This window comes from Brachyhypopomus gauderio, unplaced genomic scaffold (assembly GCF_052324685.1).
Source record: "Brachyhypopomus gauderio isolate BG-103 unplaced genomic scaffold, BGAUD_0.2 sc51, whole genome shotgun sequence".
Taxonomy (NCBI): domain Eukaryota; kingdom Metazoa; phylum Chordata; class Actinopteri; order Gymnotiformes; family Hypopomidae; genus Brachyhypopomus; species Brachyhypopomus gauderio.
The window spans coordinates 1,856,074-1,875,000 of record NW_027506876.1 but is presented as its reverse complement, the minus strand read 5'-3'; the positions used below and the strand labels follow the sequence as shown (position 1 = coordinate 1,875,000).

Below are 18,927 nucleotides of genomic sequence, written 5' to 3'. Positions count from 1 at the left end.
GCACCAGTGGGCTGTGAGTGCCTTGAGCAGCATCACAGGCCCGTCTGTCATGTGTCTAATGTTTTGCCTCGTTCACTTCTTTCACTTTGCAACTACTTGTTCAGGCAAATATTGCAAAGATTAAAGATTGCATAGTCATTTGGCTGTGCTATGCAGTAAAGTCAATCTCTAGTTAATTATTTCTGACAGCATTAGAGTTTCTGCTTCCATTTACCCACACACCATAATCTTCAAACATCTCAGGAAAGGAAGAGAGAAAAAGGCAAGGTGGAGATTGAGAGTGAGATGGTGAAGGTTTTGGTTTAATCTGTGCTTGGAAGGTGGTGATGAAGGCAGGTTCCTCGTTAGCGATCTCACATCCTCTACCATTCCACCAGCTCTTTCACTCTCATTTCTCTTTCACACCTTTTCTTTTCTTTGCATACATAAAACTTCCCGTTCAACAACAATGTGTCTGGTTCTTTAAATCCAAAGGGTGGTCAACAGTTTGGTGATTCTTCCTGCTCTGTGGAGTTAAGCACTCTCATAATTTTTTGTTTTACATCATATCCTGCTCGTTTCCCTCTCCTTAACCATCTGTTCCTCTCATTTGCCCCCTCCATCTCCCCCCATCTCCATCTCCCCCGTCTCCACCTGCGCATTGGGCAGTATAGATTGTGCGGAAGGTGGTTCGAAGAGGTAAAGGAGAGGAGGGAGGTCAGGAGCTCATTATAGAGGGACTGCCCCAGGAAGTGGACGCACTGGACGTGGATGGCGATCAGGTCATGAGCTACGCGGTGCTGGGGAGAGAGAGCAAGGTGGGGCTATAAGCACAGCGGGACCTGGGCTGCTCAGTGTGGACTGAGCTTGGCTGCCTTGCGCTACACATACGATCGTTTAAAAAATATTGTGTTTGTTTGTTTTGCCTTGAAAAAAGATTTACGAATTTGTATTCCATCAGCCAACAATGGAATTTGTAATACTGGAATGTCCAAGACGTATATTAATATAAGATGCATACTAAATGTAGTGCAAATTATAAGGTTGATCTGGTCTATATTTATAACATTAAACCTTTTTGTATTTCCACATTTCTTTGGTGCTAATAGCATGTAATAATCAACATCTCAACATGACAACATGACATTTTCACTTTTTACTGAGGTATTAATTATATGTGTTACATACCAACATTTTTAATTACCGGTATTCTTATACTGTGACATTGTGACAAATATTTTAACAGCTAAAGCATCAGTATAATTCAGTTAAAAGCTCCAAACATTTAGGGGTTCCTACCCCTCAGTTCCCTAACAATGTACTGAAGTAGTATTGTCAGTGAGTTTGATCTTTCGAACTTCCTCTAGTGCATCATGGTTATTTTTTCCCAGCATGCACTTGGCTTTCCTGTTTATGACCTCATTTTCATTTGGTCCCAAAAGGAGGAACCAATCACAGCCAAAGAGTGTATCAAAAATTTTACAGTGAAACAATATAAGCTATTTGGCCAGTGTATAGAACTAATACAATTATGTAATAATGCAAAATTGGTAACAAATTTCAATCTACTTTTATATTTATATTGAAAAGAGTAAAATTTCTCAATATAATATCTATTCAATATAATATCTATATGTATATATTCAATATATAAATATAGTCAAAACTGTTCTACATTTCAAAAGATAGTTTTGCACATCTGCTATATTCAGAATCCCTGGGAAATTATGAGATTTTGCAGTGGTTTAATCACATGTCTAAGTCAGCCATTTCTGGTTCCTCTTTGTGGGTGTTTATCTGGTCTTTGTTAACACTTGTTCATAGCTCATTTTATTGATAATAGTTGCATCTTTTGTTGTGATGTTTCCCTGTATGCTTTCTGTTCCATTAAAACTCTCTTTCTAAATGGTTAATGTGGTCGTCTTTCTGCGTATGGTTCTGCTAATTTATCTGTAGACTTTTCTGATGTTTCTCTTCTCTGTCCCTTTCCTATTTATTTTTCATTTCTTCTTCCTCCTCTTAACTCTGAAGTGAAATTTACCACCTTTCTTTAATGTTGCTCCATTTCTCCGTCTCTCCTGTGCCACCCCCACCTATATTGTCTGATTATATCACTCTTTTGGTGAGTCTCACTTTCATTTTCCTGACACCTCTCTCTTTTCCTGTTCCCACATCTCGTCCTTCGTCATCCCCTCTTCGTCATGTCCTCATCTCCGACCCCTCGCTTCTCCCCATGGCTTGTCTCACCTGACGCTCCTGCACCCCTGCCTCTGCTCCACCCCTCTCCCAACACCACCCCTGCCCTCTCTACACCCTTCGCCACTGTAGCCGGAGATTGTGGATGTGAAGAAGGGTGGTGCTCAGATAGTGAAATGTGCCACCCTGCGGAGAGTAAAGCAGTGAGCCTGGAGTAAAGTGAGCGGAGAGCTCTTGCGGCCCTCCAGGTACAAGCTAAGACACGCCCACTTCACCTGCAAACCACTCCCCTGACTTACAAGCTAAGACATGCCCACCTTACCTGCAAACCACTCCCGTGATCTACAAGCTAAGACATGCTCACGTCACCTGCAGACCACTCCCCTGACTTACAAACTAAGACACGCCCACCTTACCTGCAAACCACTCCTGTGACCTACAAGCTAAGACACGCCCACGTCACCTGCAAACCACTCCCCTGACCCAGAAACCCAGCAGACCGGCCGCATGTGTTTGCTCTTAATTGTACTGTGCTACCAAAATGCTTGCTCTATACAAACAAGCTGGCAGAGTATTATGCACTAAATATTAATATCTGAATCAAGGTTAGTGATCATCACTTGATACATCTAGCCAAATCTTCATGAGATTACAAAAATTCATTTGAGATTAATTTCTCAAATAAGATTCATTCCAATGCACGAGTTAATGTCATTCTTAACAATGACAAATAGAAATGATCACTTTTAAAATGACTTTTTACAAGTTATTATATAGGCCTACGTCTTTTTTTGGAATTTATTGGTTGTGCTGTTTATACATCAGAAATAATCTCAATTCAAATCTGTCTACACCTGTGGCCAAATCTTACATTTACAAAATTAAAAGAGTCTCAGTAGTTAGATAAGTGGTATGGGGAGTCTCAGTAGTTAGATAAGTGGTTTGGGGATTGATTAATATTACACTCATTTTGCAACATAGCCCAGACAAGGATGCGTAAAGCATATTTTGTTACATTTATGGTGTGTTTATGGTGTGTTTATGGTATGTTTATGGTGTGTTTATGGTGTGTTTATGGTTTCGACTTGTCCCTAATAATCACCTTTCAGGTGTGTCTATTTTTAAGTTCTATCTTTCCTATAATTTTACGCAAATGCAAAATTGTGGATGTGAAATATATTGAGGTATTCCTTCAGTGTATTTTGAGGATGTGAAATATATTGAGGTATTCCTTCAGTGTATTTTGAGGATGTGAAATATATTGAGGTATTCCTTCAGTGTATTTTGAGGATGTGAAATATATTGAGGTATTCCTTCAGTGTATTTTGAGGATGTGAAATATATTGAGGTATTCCTTCAGTGTATTTTGTATAGACTAACGTTTTGGTTCTGCTTTTAAACTTGTTTTACGAAGAACTTCTTCTCAGTCTTTCCTAAAAACGAGTCTTGATGAACGTTACTGATTCATCTGTACTCTGTGTTGTCTCTTTGCTGCAGGACTCGTCTCTTATCTCCAAACCTTCTCTCATAGACACATGATGGCAGCACAGAATGAAATGGAAACCTAAGAGCATAGAGTGGCCCATGGACACCAGTACCAGAAGATGGCTTTTATGACTGCATTCTTTTTCGGACAAACCTAACATCAGAACTAGGCTAGAGGCATGATTTCATATAAAATGAAAACCAAAAAATATATACATATATATATATAGATATATATATAAATATATATATAAAATCAAGCATTTGAAAAGTGCTTCCTGTAATCTCTGTATCAGCATGTGAGACAGCTGTCGCATGGCCTGCCTTTATTTACACCACAGACAGCAAAGGATTATGGGATTCCTGATGTCATAAGAGGCGTGACAGGAGCTGAGAGTAACCATGACAGCGTGGGGCAGAAATATGGGGGCTAAAAATCCAAGGTCATAACTCAGAATATTGCAGAAAGACCATGGTTCACAAAAGATATGCAAAAACTAGCACACACACACAAAGACAAATAAAAAAATAACAGTTCTCCCTCCAACTCCTACAGATTTGAGTCTTCCAAAATGCATCATAGTTAAATCTAATCTTGAACAATGAACTTCCGAATAGTATCTTACTTGGAAACTTCTAGCATTGGTATTGTACATAATGCAGTGTATGCACTCAAATGCTACATTAATGTGGTGTGTGTGTGGTTATTAATGTGAGTTGTGTCTGTGTGTGGCTTATGTTACAGTTTTTTTTTTTTTTTTTTTTAAGAAGAAAAAACTAACTTACGCTTCGACGATGCTGCTGATATCCTGAACCCGTCTATCCATGTTCCTGTTTGTTTCAGTACAGGAGACAGTGTACTGTGAGTCCAGATTGGTTTCATGGGACAGATGTGGGAATGCTGAAGTTTCTGCCTGTATGTTTTAATGTAATGCCCACGAGTTTTTCTTTTGTTTGTTGTTGTTGTTGACGTTTTGCTGTTTGGTTGTTTTGTCACTTGTTGTGTTGGATTTTTCATTGCTGTCTCTCCACCTAAGGCCTTTGCCTGCAATAGAGATTTTTATTTATTTATTTTGGTGGAGATTTGCTTTCTATAACTGACTTCTTAAATTGCCTTTCTAGAAAATCCATTGATGAGCAGCTCATAGGGTGCAAGTACAACATCCCCTCAGCCACCTTTAGTTGACTGACCCCACACACACACTCAAATATATTCGCACACACACACACACACACACACACACACACACACACACACACACACACACTCAAATATATTCACACACACAACACACACACACATACTCACACAATGCACAAATGCACCTACACAACCTCCCGCTGCCTGACTTCCACACTCCAGTGCATATGTAGCAACTAAGTCTTCCATTTCAAAATATATCAGTAGCTCAGGTTTAGTTTTGTTATGAAACATGCAGTAGTGGAGGTGGTCCACAGAAGTCTGTGATTAGGTCCATCTTTTAACTTGCATGTTTCATGTTCACATTTCATATGGGCAATAGACACAAACAAGATACCCAATCACCTCACATGGATTTGAAGTTCATGTCACAAAAAGGAACATCTTTTGGCAAGAAAGAGTGACCGGATAGAAGATTCTCAATACTGCGTTATGCAAATATGATGATGCAATGGTGCAGTACACTATGATGCAATAGATATCTGTTTGTAGGTATGAATTTTGGGAAGTTTGGAATTTTTCACTCATCAGTTTCACATCATGAATTTTCTGTGTTTTTCTTTGTTTGGTTGTATTTTATTTTTGCTTTTTCTTTGGTGGGCGGATTGATTTGACACAATGTTTGAGGCACTAAAAGGTCTCATCAAAGTAATATTAAATATAGGAAAGTGAGAATAAAGCCACATCTCTTTACTCCCAGTTAGGTTTGTAAAATAGTCACCCACATAGCAAAACACTGGTGGGATCATGTCATGATCTTATTGTCAGTCCATATTACTCTGCCTTGGAAAATAGAGCTTTAATTTTCTTTTTATTTACTCAAATTTACAAGGTCTAATAGTGTTCTCGAGCAGACACTCAGACTTACCAGCCATTCCTGAGGAAGATGAGTATACGAGCAGAGAGGTGAAATGCTACATGATACCGTGATACTTTTAGTGCAGGTTGTTGTTCTCTTTTGAGCTAAGCAGACACTTACCCTCTAAGCACTGTGATTAGACTGCAACACTGTCCCAGAACTGCCACCATCCTCAGAAAAGTTCCCTCTTTAGTGACTCTCAACACACACACACACACACACACACACACACACACACACACACACAGCAAGATACAAGCTCCCAAATTCCCATCCTGAACACACACACACACACATCCTGAGCCCACACACACACACACACACATCCTGAGCACACAGACACATTTTTACACTACACCTTTCCTCATGCACACTTTGGGTCTAGGCTATGTTATGAACTCAGTTGTCTAAAACAGATGATAGACCAGCCATCCACACCTCCTAACACTCCCCATAATGAGATAGTTTCCTCGCTGTATTTTTACTGTGTCATTGTGGGTCTGTGCCATATTCTTCCATCTGTTTCCTCGCATTGACTGATCTGGTTTCAAGCACCAAAATAGATGGTCAGATAACCCACTGGTTCCTAACCCAGTCGACAAGAACCTTCAGACACTAAGCAGTTTAGTGTTATTTCAGCTACCAAAACACTGAAGACAGGTGACTGAGTTAGTGAGCTAAGGGCTGAGCTGTTAGATCTGCTGGGTTACCGAGAGCTGCATCCCTTATTAAGCATGACATGAGGCAGTGCAGGTTGTTTCACTCACAGACTGAGGTTCATTGTGTTGAAGGATGTTTAAGGGAGTGAGTTCTCTTCAGTATTCAGGGCTAATTGTTACAATTTTGTACTCCATGTAACCATGTCTCTCTCTTTTGCAGCTAGCCACAGAAACACATATCAGCACATCTCCGTGTACCGCATGCAATTTACACCTTGCAATTTAGAACAGCTGCAGCAGAAAGGGATAAAGTAGCAGTTAGCCCAGAATATCCCTGTAATCAAACATCCACATCAAACCCATAACGTGTGCATGTGTAAAAAGGAAGAGGTTGCTAAAATAAAACATTTTACCATAATTCCAAACTCTAATTAGAATATCGTTATTCCAAATCATAATTTTACTTTCATACACTATACATCATACACATCAGTCATAATCTCACCTCCATACAACATAAAATCCCAATGTTTTTCGTAGGGAGTTGTTATAGAGAAATGTGCTATTAGAAACATATCAGGGTGGAAAGGTCATATCAGAGCAATCCTCTGAGAATTATGCAAATACGTAGTCTTATGTGGTACTTGGAGATGTAGCATCACCTAGAAACAGACATGATGTCAGAACATATTGACTGTCCATTGCCTGTATCACTACCTTAAGCCTTAGTTGAATATAACAGAATTGGACTCCTTATTAGCACGTGACATATTTTCTTTAGTCATAATTATATATTTGGACTGAAAGAGTGTGAATATAAATTTTCCTGTGGTTGAGATTTAACACAAATACTATATTAGTGTAAAAATCTCTCAGTTTAGGAAACTGAAATTAAACACACAATGGCATATCAATAGTATAGATAAATTTGTTGTAATATTAGCATTATAGCAGGTGGACGGAGTGTAGTTTTCAGAAAACCATAACAGATCATAAGACATCTTACACACACCACAGTTGCCTGGTGAACACAACAGAAGACTCAAATGTATGAAGTTCTACCCATTATCAATAACAAAGGTGGTTCACAGATGAATGACTAGCTTGATACATATCTACTGTACAGATTCATGTGTGCTTTACCAAGATTCTATTTTAACTGTATATAAAAGTACAGTTTATTTTCTTTATTTTACATTAGAATGGCAAACTTAGAAAATACAAGAAATGTATAACACTGAGAATGAATCCATTTTTAAACACAAAGTTTAACATAAATAAACAGTTCAGAGCAGCTTATAGTTCACATTGCATTTATTAAAAGTCTTTTAGAACATGCACATTTAATGGAGTTAAAGTTTGACTCCATATTTTCCATACACACATACATAATTCCACCGACACCCTTATATTGTAGTCAGAATGTTAGCATTATCTTCACAAAACCATTCAAAACATTTTTACCTTACAGTTCGGTCAGTGAAATACTTGTTACTTAGTAGAGTACTGGCACATTCTCAATACATTCACCATATTTTTGCAGTTACATGGGTTAGTGTTTTTTTATCAGGTCTCCTATGATAAAGGCTAAACCAGCAATGTACAGAATATGTGTAATTTTTTCACAATAATGGGCTTTAGTGTTGACATACATACCCCATGTTATTTTTTTTATATATATTATCTTTCTTCCTGTATCATCTGCCAGGTCTCTAAAATCCAACATGTAAATGTGAAATGGACAGTAGGCAAAACTGTTTTGAAAAGGACTTCAGAAGGAATGTTCAGACTTCAGAAGGAGTGTTCAGACATCAGAAGTTAATCCAAATGCTGTTTCTTCAGACTCTTTTGTGTTCATACACTTTACTTGATTTTGGTTGTTTGCTTTAACAGAAGGTGATTTGTTTTTGCTTATTAATTCCTGGGTGACTGTTTAAACACTTGTACTAGTGTGAAATGTGACAATGTAGAATTTTAGTACAACCCTACAAAACCTCTACAAGATCCTTCCCCATCAATTTAAGAAATAGGCTCAAATCATAGAGGGGCCTGCCATGACCAATATGGGTCAGCCCGCTCCAGTATAGAGAGAAAGAGGGATTCCAGATAAACCACAGAGTTGGTTGAAGTCATTGCAGTGATTAAAACCAATTAAAAGCAAAAATGTAAACAGTTGCAAAAACTAGAGAACACTTATACTTCTAGAGAATGAACTGAAATCAATACCACAATAGTATATTATTCATAAAATGGAATGCAAAATGCACACATGCACAGAAAAAATGTTTTTAATATATGCAGAGAAATATAAAATATGTATCAGTATATATTTAATTAGAATGCTTTGCAATTGCTAATGGGGATTTATTACCTAATATTGGGAAATACAGTTCTGTTATGGATGTACCTATAGCATCTTAGCACCTGAAACTTTTAGGTATGCCTGCAACCTGGGAAATTTATTTTCATTTTATTTTTTATTGCGATGGAGAGGGGAAAATGATGAGAAGATACCTATACACAGGTCTGTGGATTAGACATCTGACCTGAGAGATATGTATAGATGACTAACCCTGTACACCAGCTGAAAAAATATTTACAACATTAATAAAGAAATGAATACTCACCAATGACTTTGCATTGTCGTTTCTGTTTCAGTGCAACACCAGTTCTATATTTCAAAACATTTTAGACAAAGAAAAACGGAATGGTGATTTAATCTTGTTGCCTTCTAAAATGTTGACAGTACTACTTAACACCTTGTTTCCAATTGTCAATTCTTATGCTTTCAATAACTATTTAGAGTGATAACTTGCTGTCTTGACCTACTCTAACTACACAGGTATTGCCTCACTCACAATCTCTTTATTACACAGAGCTCCTGTTTGTCACCTACAGTAAAAGCCAAACCCCAGACCACCCACATCCAATATGAGCGTCCTTCTACAATGTGATGATTCACCCACCTCCACATACCACCCAACCTTCAAATGCTACTAACACCCTGCACCCATCACCCAACACACTCACAAACACACACACACACACACACACACAAATTAACAAATGTTCCTCCTCCTTTTGTCTTGAACATCAGTCCATTTTATCAGCTTCTGTACTGGCTCAAACTTTAGATAGACACTGAAAGTACATTTCAACTGGGACTCTGTTGTAATATTGTAGAATTTGTTTATACTTTGTTTATAATGGTTTGATTAGACGTTCTGCAGCTGTCTTCCATATGTTATTGTGGGAGTTTTTCCTTGCCAGAGTAAGCTTGTTGACTGAGGGTCTGTAATGCTATTTTATGACAAAATCTCTTGTAAAGAGTGTTATATAAATAAAACACTGAACTGAACTCCAAAACAGGAACATGTCAGTATGTGAATTTCCACAATGTTTTGCTGGTGGTTGTTATTGTTGTTTTAAATGTTTTGTTGTAAGGTTTTTTTTTTTTGGGGGGGGGGGTGTCTTCTTTGTTCTGTGGGGAATAGAGACAGTTAAGTGTGTTTGTTCACCCTCAGTTTCTTGACCTGACACACCATGGAGTGTCCACTCACTAGCTATGTGTTTATTATGTTTCAGTTCTGCTCTTTCTGTTTCTGTTGGGTTCCACGTCCTCACACAACACTGGTAGACTGGAGCTCACAGATTACTGAGCAGAGATCAAGCTGTGGTCAACTGAGCTAAAACGTGCAATCAACACTTGTCAACCCACCCTGCTTGATGGATTTACGACCAGGCTCTGCACTGTGTTGGTTCATGCCTTCTCATGTAGGGTACGTTTCCTGTCCATAGCTGTATAAACCAGACAGTCTGCGCACTTAGAACCAAAATCATGCTGCATCACCAGAGGGAACTTGATACACTGGCAAAATGAAACTGAACCCATACACGTAACTGTGAGTGAACTCTCTGAAAATACAAGTGCAGTCTGCACTCTGCACATTAACCACTGCTACTGCCTGAACACTTAAAGATAATGTCACTGAGTCCTTGCTGTGATTGTCTTATTGTCTGGTCACAATAACACAATTTCTTCTTATGGGTGATGCAAACGTCTCATCATTTTTAAAAGTCTCAATTTACTTATTCAATTATTGATAAGTCTCAGAATAGAACTGTGTAACACGTGAACAGTGTGTTACAAAACTGTACACACAAGATTAAACTGATATAACAATGATTTTAGATTTATATGATTTTAAAATTAGAAATAGGCAAGCAAAGTGTTTATAACAACATTAATTATGATATATGTGTGCTTAATGTGAACGCTCATCTAAATACTGTGAGACTGTGAATTCAGTGAATTTGAGGGATGACTTCAGTTAATTATATATGCACACCCCCATCACCCTCCCCCTGAAATGGTTTCAAATGAAACTGTGTATATTGTCACTGCTGTATTGTTTCCCAAAGCCTTTTCACTCATATAATCATCCTCACTACGACTGCATACAGTTTAAGATAAAATGGTCAGTGAAGTATGTTGATTGTCACATGGGTATCATTTAGCATCAGGCTGTCTGTCAAAGTGTGACACCTGTATTGAGACAGACTGGACAAACGGGGAAGCCAAAGACACCTGAGGATAAGAAATACTTGCATATTAAATCAAGTTTAAGCTACTGTACTTATGTATGAAGGTATGATGTGGTCCACCATTCTGTCTGGCATTATTGATTTTGCAGCAGTGATATAAATGATGACAGTATACTGTCTACACATTGCAGTTATTTGTATGATAACATATAATATTAATAATATAATATTCCTGCAGCAGGTAAAATGTGTATGACCTCCCTGAACTTAACACATGAGTATTTAAGCTTTTGATTGTGACTTTCATGAGGAATTACCCACCACATTACAAATGTCAATTAACAAGTTTATCAGGAATTAAGCAAATATACAGTGAATTTGAAAGAAATAAATGTGTTATTCATAAAATGAATATCCTTTATTACTTTTTTTACACATCATAAACATATACAGATTTATAAGACATGTAACATATAAAAACAACATACAAAAGCCTTGTAATATTTTACATTAGATGCAAATATACATATTTTAAGTGATTACACGTCCAAACGTGCAGTACATCATCACATTTTACATAGTCTACATATAAATATTAAATATTTCAATAGTGTCATATACTTGACTTGTAGAGGCTCGTCTTGGATACACTTTATTTTACAGCTGTTTAACATATTCAATCAACGAAAAATGTCAGTTTCCTTGAAATGTACAATTATGCAGACACTTTGTGAAGTCTGCAGTGTGTTTCTGAAGGTATTAAGTTACTAAATAACTTTCCAGTGGAATGGTAGCCCTGGTGTCCAACAACGTTCTTCAGTGACAACCACATTCTTCTACAACCATGTCCTCGTGGTGACGGAGAACCACTTGGTCCCCCTCGTAGTACAGCATTGACACAGAGCTGAGACGAACAGGCACACACGACGCACAGGCCACCCGCTCCGGATCATACAGCTTCAGCAGACTCTGTCGTGCATAGAAAGGATAGAATGCAAAATACATTTAAATACACAACGCTAAATATATAAGTATAGCTATATAGCTATATAAGTATAGCTACAATGCTAAACAAACGTGCAAATTTAATTGTAATAGACTGTTCTTTGTCATTACAAAAATGGGCACAGGGTATAATTTTTTACTCACCTGCATGTAGGCGTGATTTGTGGGCTTGAAAGATTCGTCTAACGGAACCGGACATTCCCCTTCGCATCGGAACGCGTTATATCGCTTTGGGTGCACAATCCACTCATTCCATCCTATTTGGTCGAAATCCACCCACATGTCAACACGCCTGCACAGCGGGCTGAGGATGGGTTCTGCAGGTGATCCAGGTGTGGTGATGTTCTCGTTCGCTACCTCCCGAACAGGTATCCTCTCCACCCTGTTTCTCTTGTGTCTGCGCACCTGGGAGGCTCGGTCCAGGGTGACATATTTAGAGTGCTCTACTGTCTGGATTAGACTGGGGGGGTGCTGGTGGCCTCGGGCTAAAGTGTTTTTTGAAAACACAACAATCATCACTCGGTTTATGGTGGGATGCTGGATCCTCCTCTGCCAGCTACTGCGGTGTCGTACTGGAAACGTTTTCTGGACGTCTGCTCCGCTGCCCTCTTCCACATCACTCCCCGGGTCTTTGTTGTTTTCCGTCAGGTCCATTTGACTCGATGCCTTACTTTCTTGATATAGCCAATATTTGAGCAAAGCTGTTACGTTGAAGACTTTCCAAGCGGATGTTGTTGTAGCTGGTGAAGACGTGATGCTGCCAATAAAGCGAGGCTCTTTCTGACAGGTCGTGGGGTCCTGCTGGCAGCCCGGTGTCCCTGTGTGGTACATCTCCACCACTGCTCGCTTGGATCCAGAAAATGCAGGCAGACGGAATCGAAGTTCGGAGAGTTGAATTTCTTCGTTGCCGGAAAGAGAAGACATGTCAAAAGTGACACGCCACCGCTCACCAACCTGATGACATTCTGGCAAATTAAAACGATAAGCAGTTAGATACAACTAACAAATTAAATGAAAGCAACAGTGATATAGAACAAACCAAGGCAGTACAATAAAGTGTTTACAATGGTTTATAGGTTCTAAGGAGGAACCATTATGGGAGAGGCGGAGGTGAGGGGTGAGGGGGTGAGGGGTGAGGGAGTGAGGGGTGAGGGGTGAGGGGGTGATATGTGTATTGAACCTCCCATTGTAACAGACGTCTGATGGAGTAATACACAGTCGTACACATAAAACAGAGAAACCTCTTTAAAGTTGAAAAAGCATTGACACTACTGCGTTGTAAAAGTTGAGGATCAGACAGAAGCCTATAACAAGTGAGAGTCTGATAACGATGCCTAATGTTAGTATAGTGGCCACAAGTCCCTCCTGTCACATTCTCCCTCTGCGCACACACACACACACACACACTCACACACACACACACACACACACACACACACACACACACACACACACACCAATGAAAGCAGCAGTATTGAATTGACATTAACTCTAGTGGTCATTGGTCGTTGTATGTTGTAGGCTAATGGAATCATACTTTCAAAGGCTATTTTGTTCACTGAACTGTGTAGCGCTCAATATAACTATATAGTAAGATTTTTTTTGCCTAAGCAAATAAGTAAATGAAAAGATGATAAGTTATAACAGATACATTCATAATGGTATCATACCTTAGAACCGTAACTTGACTTATTAAGTATGCTTAATACATTTTTTAAATATGCTTACCTTTTGCGATCAAACTCAGGACGGAGTCGGACTGTTGTAAAGTTGGACTGGTCATACGTGAAGGCGTCTTCCAGGCATCAGCAGATGTGTAGTCTCGATACAGCTGCATCATGTATAGTGGATATCTGTTAGGATGAAGCAGAGGAATACTGTGTCCTCTGTCTGCCTTGGGGCGGTGTGCGTGAAGCGCGGTCCTGTACGGTCCGTCATGTTTCACTCCCACGCAGCCCAGACTGAGAGTAAGAACCCACACCACGGCGAAACCGAGCCCCATCGTATAATCTACGTACCGGATTTATATACGACACGAAAATGTGTTTTCTGTGAAGACGCGGAATTAGTGTTCGTCTCAGTAGTTCTCCTTACTGTGTGAGTCCGGGCCTTGCACGGAGCTTTTAAAGCATCCATCTGGCCTTTGATGACCCTGTCAGTCTGAAGAATCCCTCTGATCCTTCAGGCACATCTGAGAAGGAACAAGACAGAGCTGTCAAGTTCACTGTCTCTCCAAACTGCTCAGGATTTTATCAGCAAATGTCTCGACGCTCCTAATTCTACAGTACACAGAGCTCCTTTGACACAAGGCCACGACACACGACACTAACACAATGCAGCCCAGTAAATGTTAAATGACAATAACGTGCAGACTTTGCTGCATAATTAAGAACATTAATTTCTCCACATTTAGCCTACATCTGATGCGAATTTCAGCAATTCTGAATGCATCCCTGGTTTGAAAGTGATAATGCGAAACGTAATTTTGCTTAACCAATTTAATGAAACATAGGCCTATCCATACACAAGGGCAAACACCTAATTATTTAACTGCAGCATTTTTTAAAATAGCACCATACAGGCAAATTATGCAACATAGACAAATTAGTATAAACGTGCACAGTACATCAGTACGTACATTCTACAATGATTCAATAAGCATAAAACATTCATTTATAATTACACTGACTGACATGATAATAATGATGTTAGCTTCCATTACTGTGCTGGACACATAATGAACTATAGTCTACCTTGTCTATTTTGTCACAAAGGACAATAAAGGTGAGATGTTATTTTACTCAGCATTAGAGAAAGTAAAAACATTGCATATATATATATATATATATATATATATATATATATATATATATATATATATATATATATATATAATTTTATATTTTATAATTTATATATATATAATTTTATAATATATATATATATATATACATATATAATTTTATAAGATGTGTGTTAAAGGGAATGAAGGTTGTGCAGGAAACGTTAGGACGGTCAAAGATGCCGAAATTCATCAGAATTTCAAAACGATCCATACGCGAGTAAACAGAGTTCGCCTTTTCTACCACATGGGCTCCAGCATTCAAAGTCTCTCCCCGTGTCCTAATATATGTGAACCTTTTGCGTTTTACCAGAAACAGAAAGCGCCTCTGGTTCCGGTTCCGTCCCCGGTGCGTCCCACTCGGGCGTGTTAAGACGCTGCGTCCTTCTCTGTGCCAGTCTTCCTGCACCATGTCTGGGGCGCCCGTGTTTTGTGTCCTCGTCCTGGCGTGTGCCTTGTCACCAGGTAATATCACACTTGTCCTCGCTTTTCACCTTGTCTTTCTTTATGATGCCTGCAGCCATTGACAATGTCAAATAAATTACATTGTGGTTTTAAATGCAAACGTACTGGCGATAAATCTAATATAAAGATGCTCATGACGAACCGTTTCCAGTGGATGGTGATTTATTTACTCATATGCAGCATCCTCTGTGATTGTGCTGTTTTAAATGGGCTAGTCCATCGGGTGATCTTATCATGTCTGGATCCCAGTCGGATCTGAAACAGTTAGCATTGCTTTATTTAATTCTTATTTAATTCGTCTAAAAATTACTTTTGTTATCCAACAGGTCAGACATATTCCCCACCGATGAAAACGTCCGACCTTTCTATGGTAACTGCTTTGCGGTTTCATCTATCCCTATATAATAATTTAGATAATCATTATTCTAAATGCCATTCACATTGTTTGGCGAAATGATTGGCTTTGTCACTGATATAATAAGAAAAATAGCTTGATATTATAGTATAATACATTGAAATGTTGCTCGTGATTATAGTAAGATGTTTTTATGCCACATCACCGAGTTATCACGGTTTTATATAATGATAATATATGAGGCTACATCAGTCTTAACAAAGGGTTAACAAAGATGCACTGAAAAAAATAAAGCATTGGCTCAATGTAATAAAATTGAATTAATCAATCACACAAATTTTTTTTTCATTGACTCAATCTAAAAAACTAAATTCATTTAGTCAATGAGTCAATGAAAAAAAATGTGTGTGATTGATTAATTCAATTTTATTACATTGAGCCAATGCTTTATTTTTTTCAGTGTGAATAAAAGTAGACGCGAATATGTTTCTGCTTTAACAATATTAATTATTATACTGGAACACACCAAATATAACTTTCCTTTGCAGTGCAGTTCAACAATATATAAGATATTCATTTACATGTGTTTCTTTTTTTTGTTGTTTTTTTAGCTGCATAGGGTAGGGTCATAGAGTTTCAGTTCTTCTTTTATATTATTATAAATGTGTAATGAATGCTTTAAACAGTGAAGGGATATGTGTTTTTGAATTATAATTGTAATATCACTAATATAATAGTAATCGCAAATAGTGTAATATACACAAGGTGTAAGAAAGTTCATAGAGAGCACTACTCTGAATTTGAAATGATGGTTTAAAACCATTTAGAAAGTGTTAGAAAGTTGCTTTTCTTCAAACTTGAACATGAGTAAAGGGTACTGAAAGTTGGGTTACTGAGACATGCTGTGATGCTTGACATTTGATCCTACATCACCTCTGCAGCATTTAGGAACTGCTGCACAGTTCATTGCAATGTTTGACAAAATACAGTGTAGTAGTTTTATCCAAGGAGATTATTAGCAGAAATGTATGGAAGGCCAACTACTAATAAACGCTGATCACTGTCCAGGATAAAAACATGTGCAATGACTGTACCAGGATCATAGAACTTTTTTTGACCATGCTCTCCCATGAAGACACACAGGTGAGTATGAATTGTCCCATGTGGAAATTACATTTTTGCCAATCAGCTGTCTAAAGCTGTAGAAATAACTCCACGTTCTGCAGAACTTTTAACTGTGCCATGGGTGGGCGGTGGAAGTTTTAAGTTTGCAAGTCATGGGATAATATTGCTCAAGACATTTTCTGAAAATGTAGTGCTGGAAGAATCTTCTTGAACGCTGTGCTACAGCCTCATGGACCATTCATTTACAGAAGCTGATTGAAGGGTCCCTGGAAAAGATTTGCAAAAGTTTCTCAGCACCAAAGGTTGTTGGTGAATGTGTGGAGTCAGTACAAAAACATCTGCCATCAGTCATCAAGGCTTTCATTTCCTTTGCTGTAAGTCCTTCCTCTAACATGTACACAGATTTACGCCATGTAACTATACAGGAAATCAAAACATAAGACTACATTGGGTCATAGTCACATAGAGAAGGCGAGATTTGCATGCTGCTGGGGCTGTGTGCCGCCCACCCGAACCACAGCGCTCCGCAGGTGCTCACCGTAGCCTTGGAGACAGGCCGTTTGACCCAGGTGCCATCTTCCACAGGTCCTGGTCAGGAGGTAAGAACCCGATGGGTGAGGACCTGACATTGCTCTCCCTCCTTTTTTCATTTCAAACTTGGATTAAGCTGCTTAAAATGCTGTTAATATTTTTGTTTTGTTCTGAAGACGCAGCTACAAATCTCCCCCCAGTGTACATTCTGCCTTTTCATCATCAAAAAGTTGGAAGACATGCTACCAAAAGAAAGAACTGAGGTAAGACAAACCACTTTGAACCAGTATGAACCAGTATGAGCCAGCTGTCTATACAGTGTACACGCCCTCTGCTGAAATACTTCACAATATTAAAACATGTAGCCATGAATGACTCTGACAACCCAACACTTAAAGCCTTTAAAGCCTTTAAAGCCCATGACCTCTTAAACAGGAGTCTGTAGTGAAGCTTCTGAAGCAGATCTGTGATCACCTGCCCCAGCACTACAAAGAGCAGTGCAACAGCTTCCTGGAGAACTACGGCAAGCAGATCATCGATTTACTTCTCAGCTCTGCCACACCCCATGCAATATGTATGCTTCTGCACTTGTGTCTTGTGGAAGAGACACACACCCCTGCTATAGGTACTTCGAGAAACTACCTTTAAACATGCATGCTAGTAAGTTTTAAATCCAAAAATGACCTTGCATATGAATATGCATTACAAGTATATTTGCTCCTCTCTCGTTGCAGTTCCTTCCTTGATGTCGGACTGCCACTCCTGTAAAACCCTGGTGTTCCTCACCCAGACACACCTTGGCCAAAACGCCTCTGAGCCGGAGACCTCCTCCATGGTCCAGAAGATGTGTCTGCTACATCCCAACGCTCTTCCAGGGGTAACCATCTCAACGCATCCACCACGTCTAACCTAAACTGAGATATGATGTAATGATATTCTGTTCACTCCTTTCCAGTGCAAACTGTTCATTCAACGCCATGGCCTGGCACTCGTGGGGATTTTGAGCAAAGAGGAAAAAGCTATAAATGCGTGCCAGGTAATAAATTAACACAACATACGGTTTCTTGAGGCTGCTGAAGCTCTGAGCTAATTTGGCTTGGTGATCCAGATTTGTATTTGAACTTCCCATCCAAAAAGAAGTGATTAAGCCACCCTGTATTAGACAGGAAGATGAAAAGGCGAAAGATGAATTTGGCCAGCAAATGTTTATGCGGCACACAATAAGACACAAAATTTAAGGCCCTGTGTAAAACTATGAATCAGTGAAAGATTATGTATCTGCACATCTGAAAGAAACAAACCTGAATTTACAATTGAGCCTCAGTGTTTCAGGTTTGGCATCCAGCTGTACTTAAAGGGAGAATTTTGAATTAGCCACCCTGACCATTTTATCCACTTCTTCAGGAGATCTTCTGTCGGGGACATGAATAGCATGGTGGATCTTCAAGTAAACAAACCCTCATCGTTTTTTTCCTTTAATTTGTAAGTTTGATTGTACTGATCTCAGGGAAAGGGGAACGAGGAAGAATGAGGAATGAGAGACTGAAAGTTGCCCCTCCCCACCACGACCAATAAGAATCAATCATGTCTAAGAATCTTACACTTGTTTTTTTTAAATGTATGAAGAAACAGGACTGCTTTTTTAAATAAACCCAGATTACAAAGTGATTGTGTTATTCC

General features: G+C 38.9%; 3 protein-coding genes across 10 annotated transcripts in view; 2 read left to right on the top strand and 1 right to left on the bottom strand.

Annotated features, from left to right (window-relative positions):
- ank1a (ankyrin 1, erythrocytic a) overlaps window positions 1-5,540 on the top strand; it is a 179,583-nt gene extending 174,043 nt beyond the window's left edge. For 4 of the 6 annotated variants that reach the window (XM_076987209.1, XM_076987210.1, XM_076987208.1 and 1 more), the window contains 3 exons: window positions 654-797; window positions 2,308-2,423; window positions 3,673-5,540. In XM_076987209.1, the coding sequence (XP_076843324.1) occupies window positions 654-797; window positions 2,308-2,382 (219 nt within the window). In that variant the 3' untranslated portion in view covers window positions 2,383-2,423; window positions 3,673-5,540. The remainder of the gene's footprint in view (window positions 1-653; window positions 798-2,307; window positions 2,424-3,672) is intronic. The other 2 variants (XM_076987212.1, XM_076987213.1) reach the window with 2 other exon arrangements.
- A 4,586-nt stretch (window positions 5,541-10,126) lies between these two features.
- On the top strand, window positions 10,127-18,915 carry sftpbb (surfactant protein Bb). Of its 2 annotated transcripts, none has more exons than XM_076987120.1 (11): window positions 10,127-10,158; window positions 15,085-15,236; window positions 15,563-15,606; window positions 16,660-16,734; window positions 16,965-17,090; window positions 17,175-17,315; window positions 17,424-17,510; window positions 17,683-17,872; window positions 17,982-18,124; window positions 18,203-18,283; window positions 18,652-18,915. In XM_076987120.1, the coding sequence occupies exons 1-11, from the start codon at window positions 10,142-10,144 to the stop codon at window positions 18,676-18,678; spliced, it is 1,083 nt and encodes a 360-aa protein (XP_076843235.1). In that variant the 5' UTR covers window positions 10,127-10,141; the 3' UTR covers window positions 18,679-18,915. The 2 variants fall into 2 exon arrangements, with proteins under 2 accessions (XP_076843235.1, XP_076843236.1); XM_076987121.1 differs by lacking the exon at window positions 10,127-10,158 and adding an exon at window positions 14,922-14,991.
- spaw (southpaw) lies at window positions 11,416-15,212 on the bottom strand. 2 transcript variants are annotated; one of them, XM_076987119.1, is made up of 5 exons: window positions 15,082-15,212; window positions 14,024-14,120; window positions 13,658-13,782; window positions 12,074-12,894; window positions 11,529-11,893 (listed from the first exon to the last, which is right to left on the bottom strand). In XM_076987119.1, exons 3-5 carry the CDS (start codon window positions 13,767-13,769, stop codon window positions 11,741-11,743), a joined length of 1,086 nt encoding a protein of 361 aa, XP_076843234.1. In that variant the 5' UTR covers window positions 13,770-13,782; window positions 14,024-14,120; window positions 15,082-15,212; the 3' UTR covers window positions 11,529-11,740. The 2 variants fall into 2 exon arrangements, with proteins under 2 accessions (XP_076843233.1, XP_076843234.1); XM_076987118.1 differs by lacking the exons at window positions 14,024-14,120; window positions 15,082-15,212 and having other exon boundaries at window positions 11,416-11,893; window positions 13,658-14,014.
- Window positions 18,916-18,927: the final 12 nt, after the last annotated feature.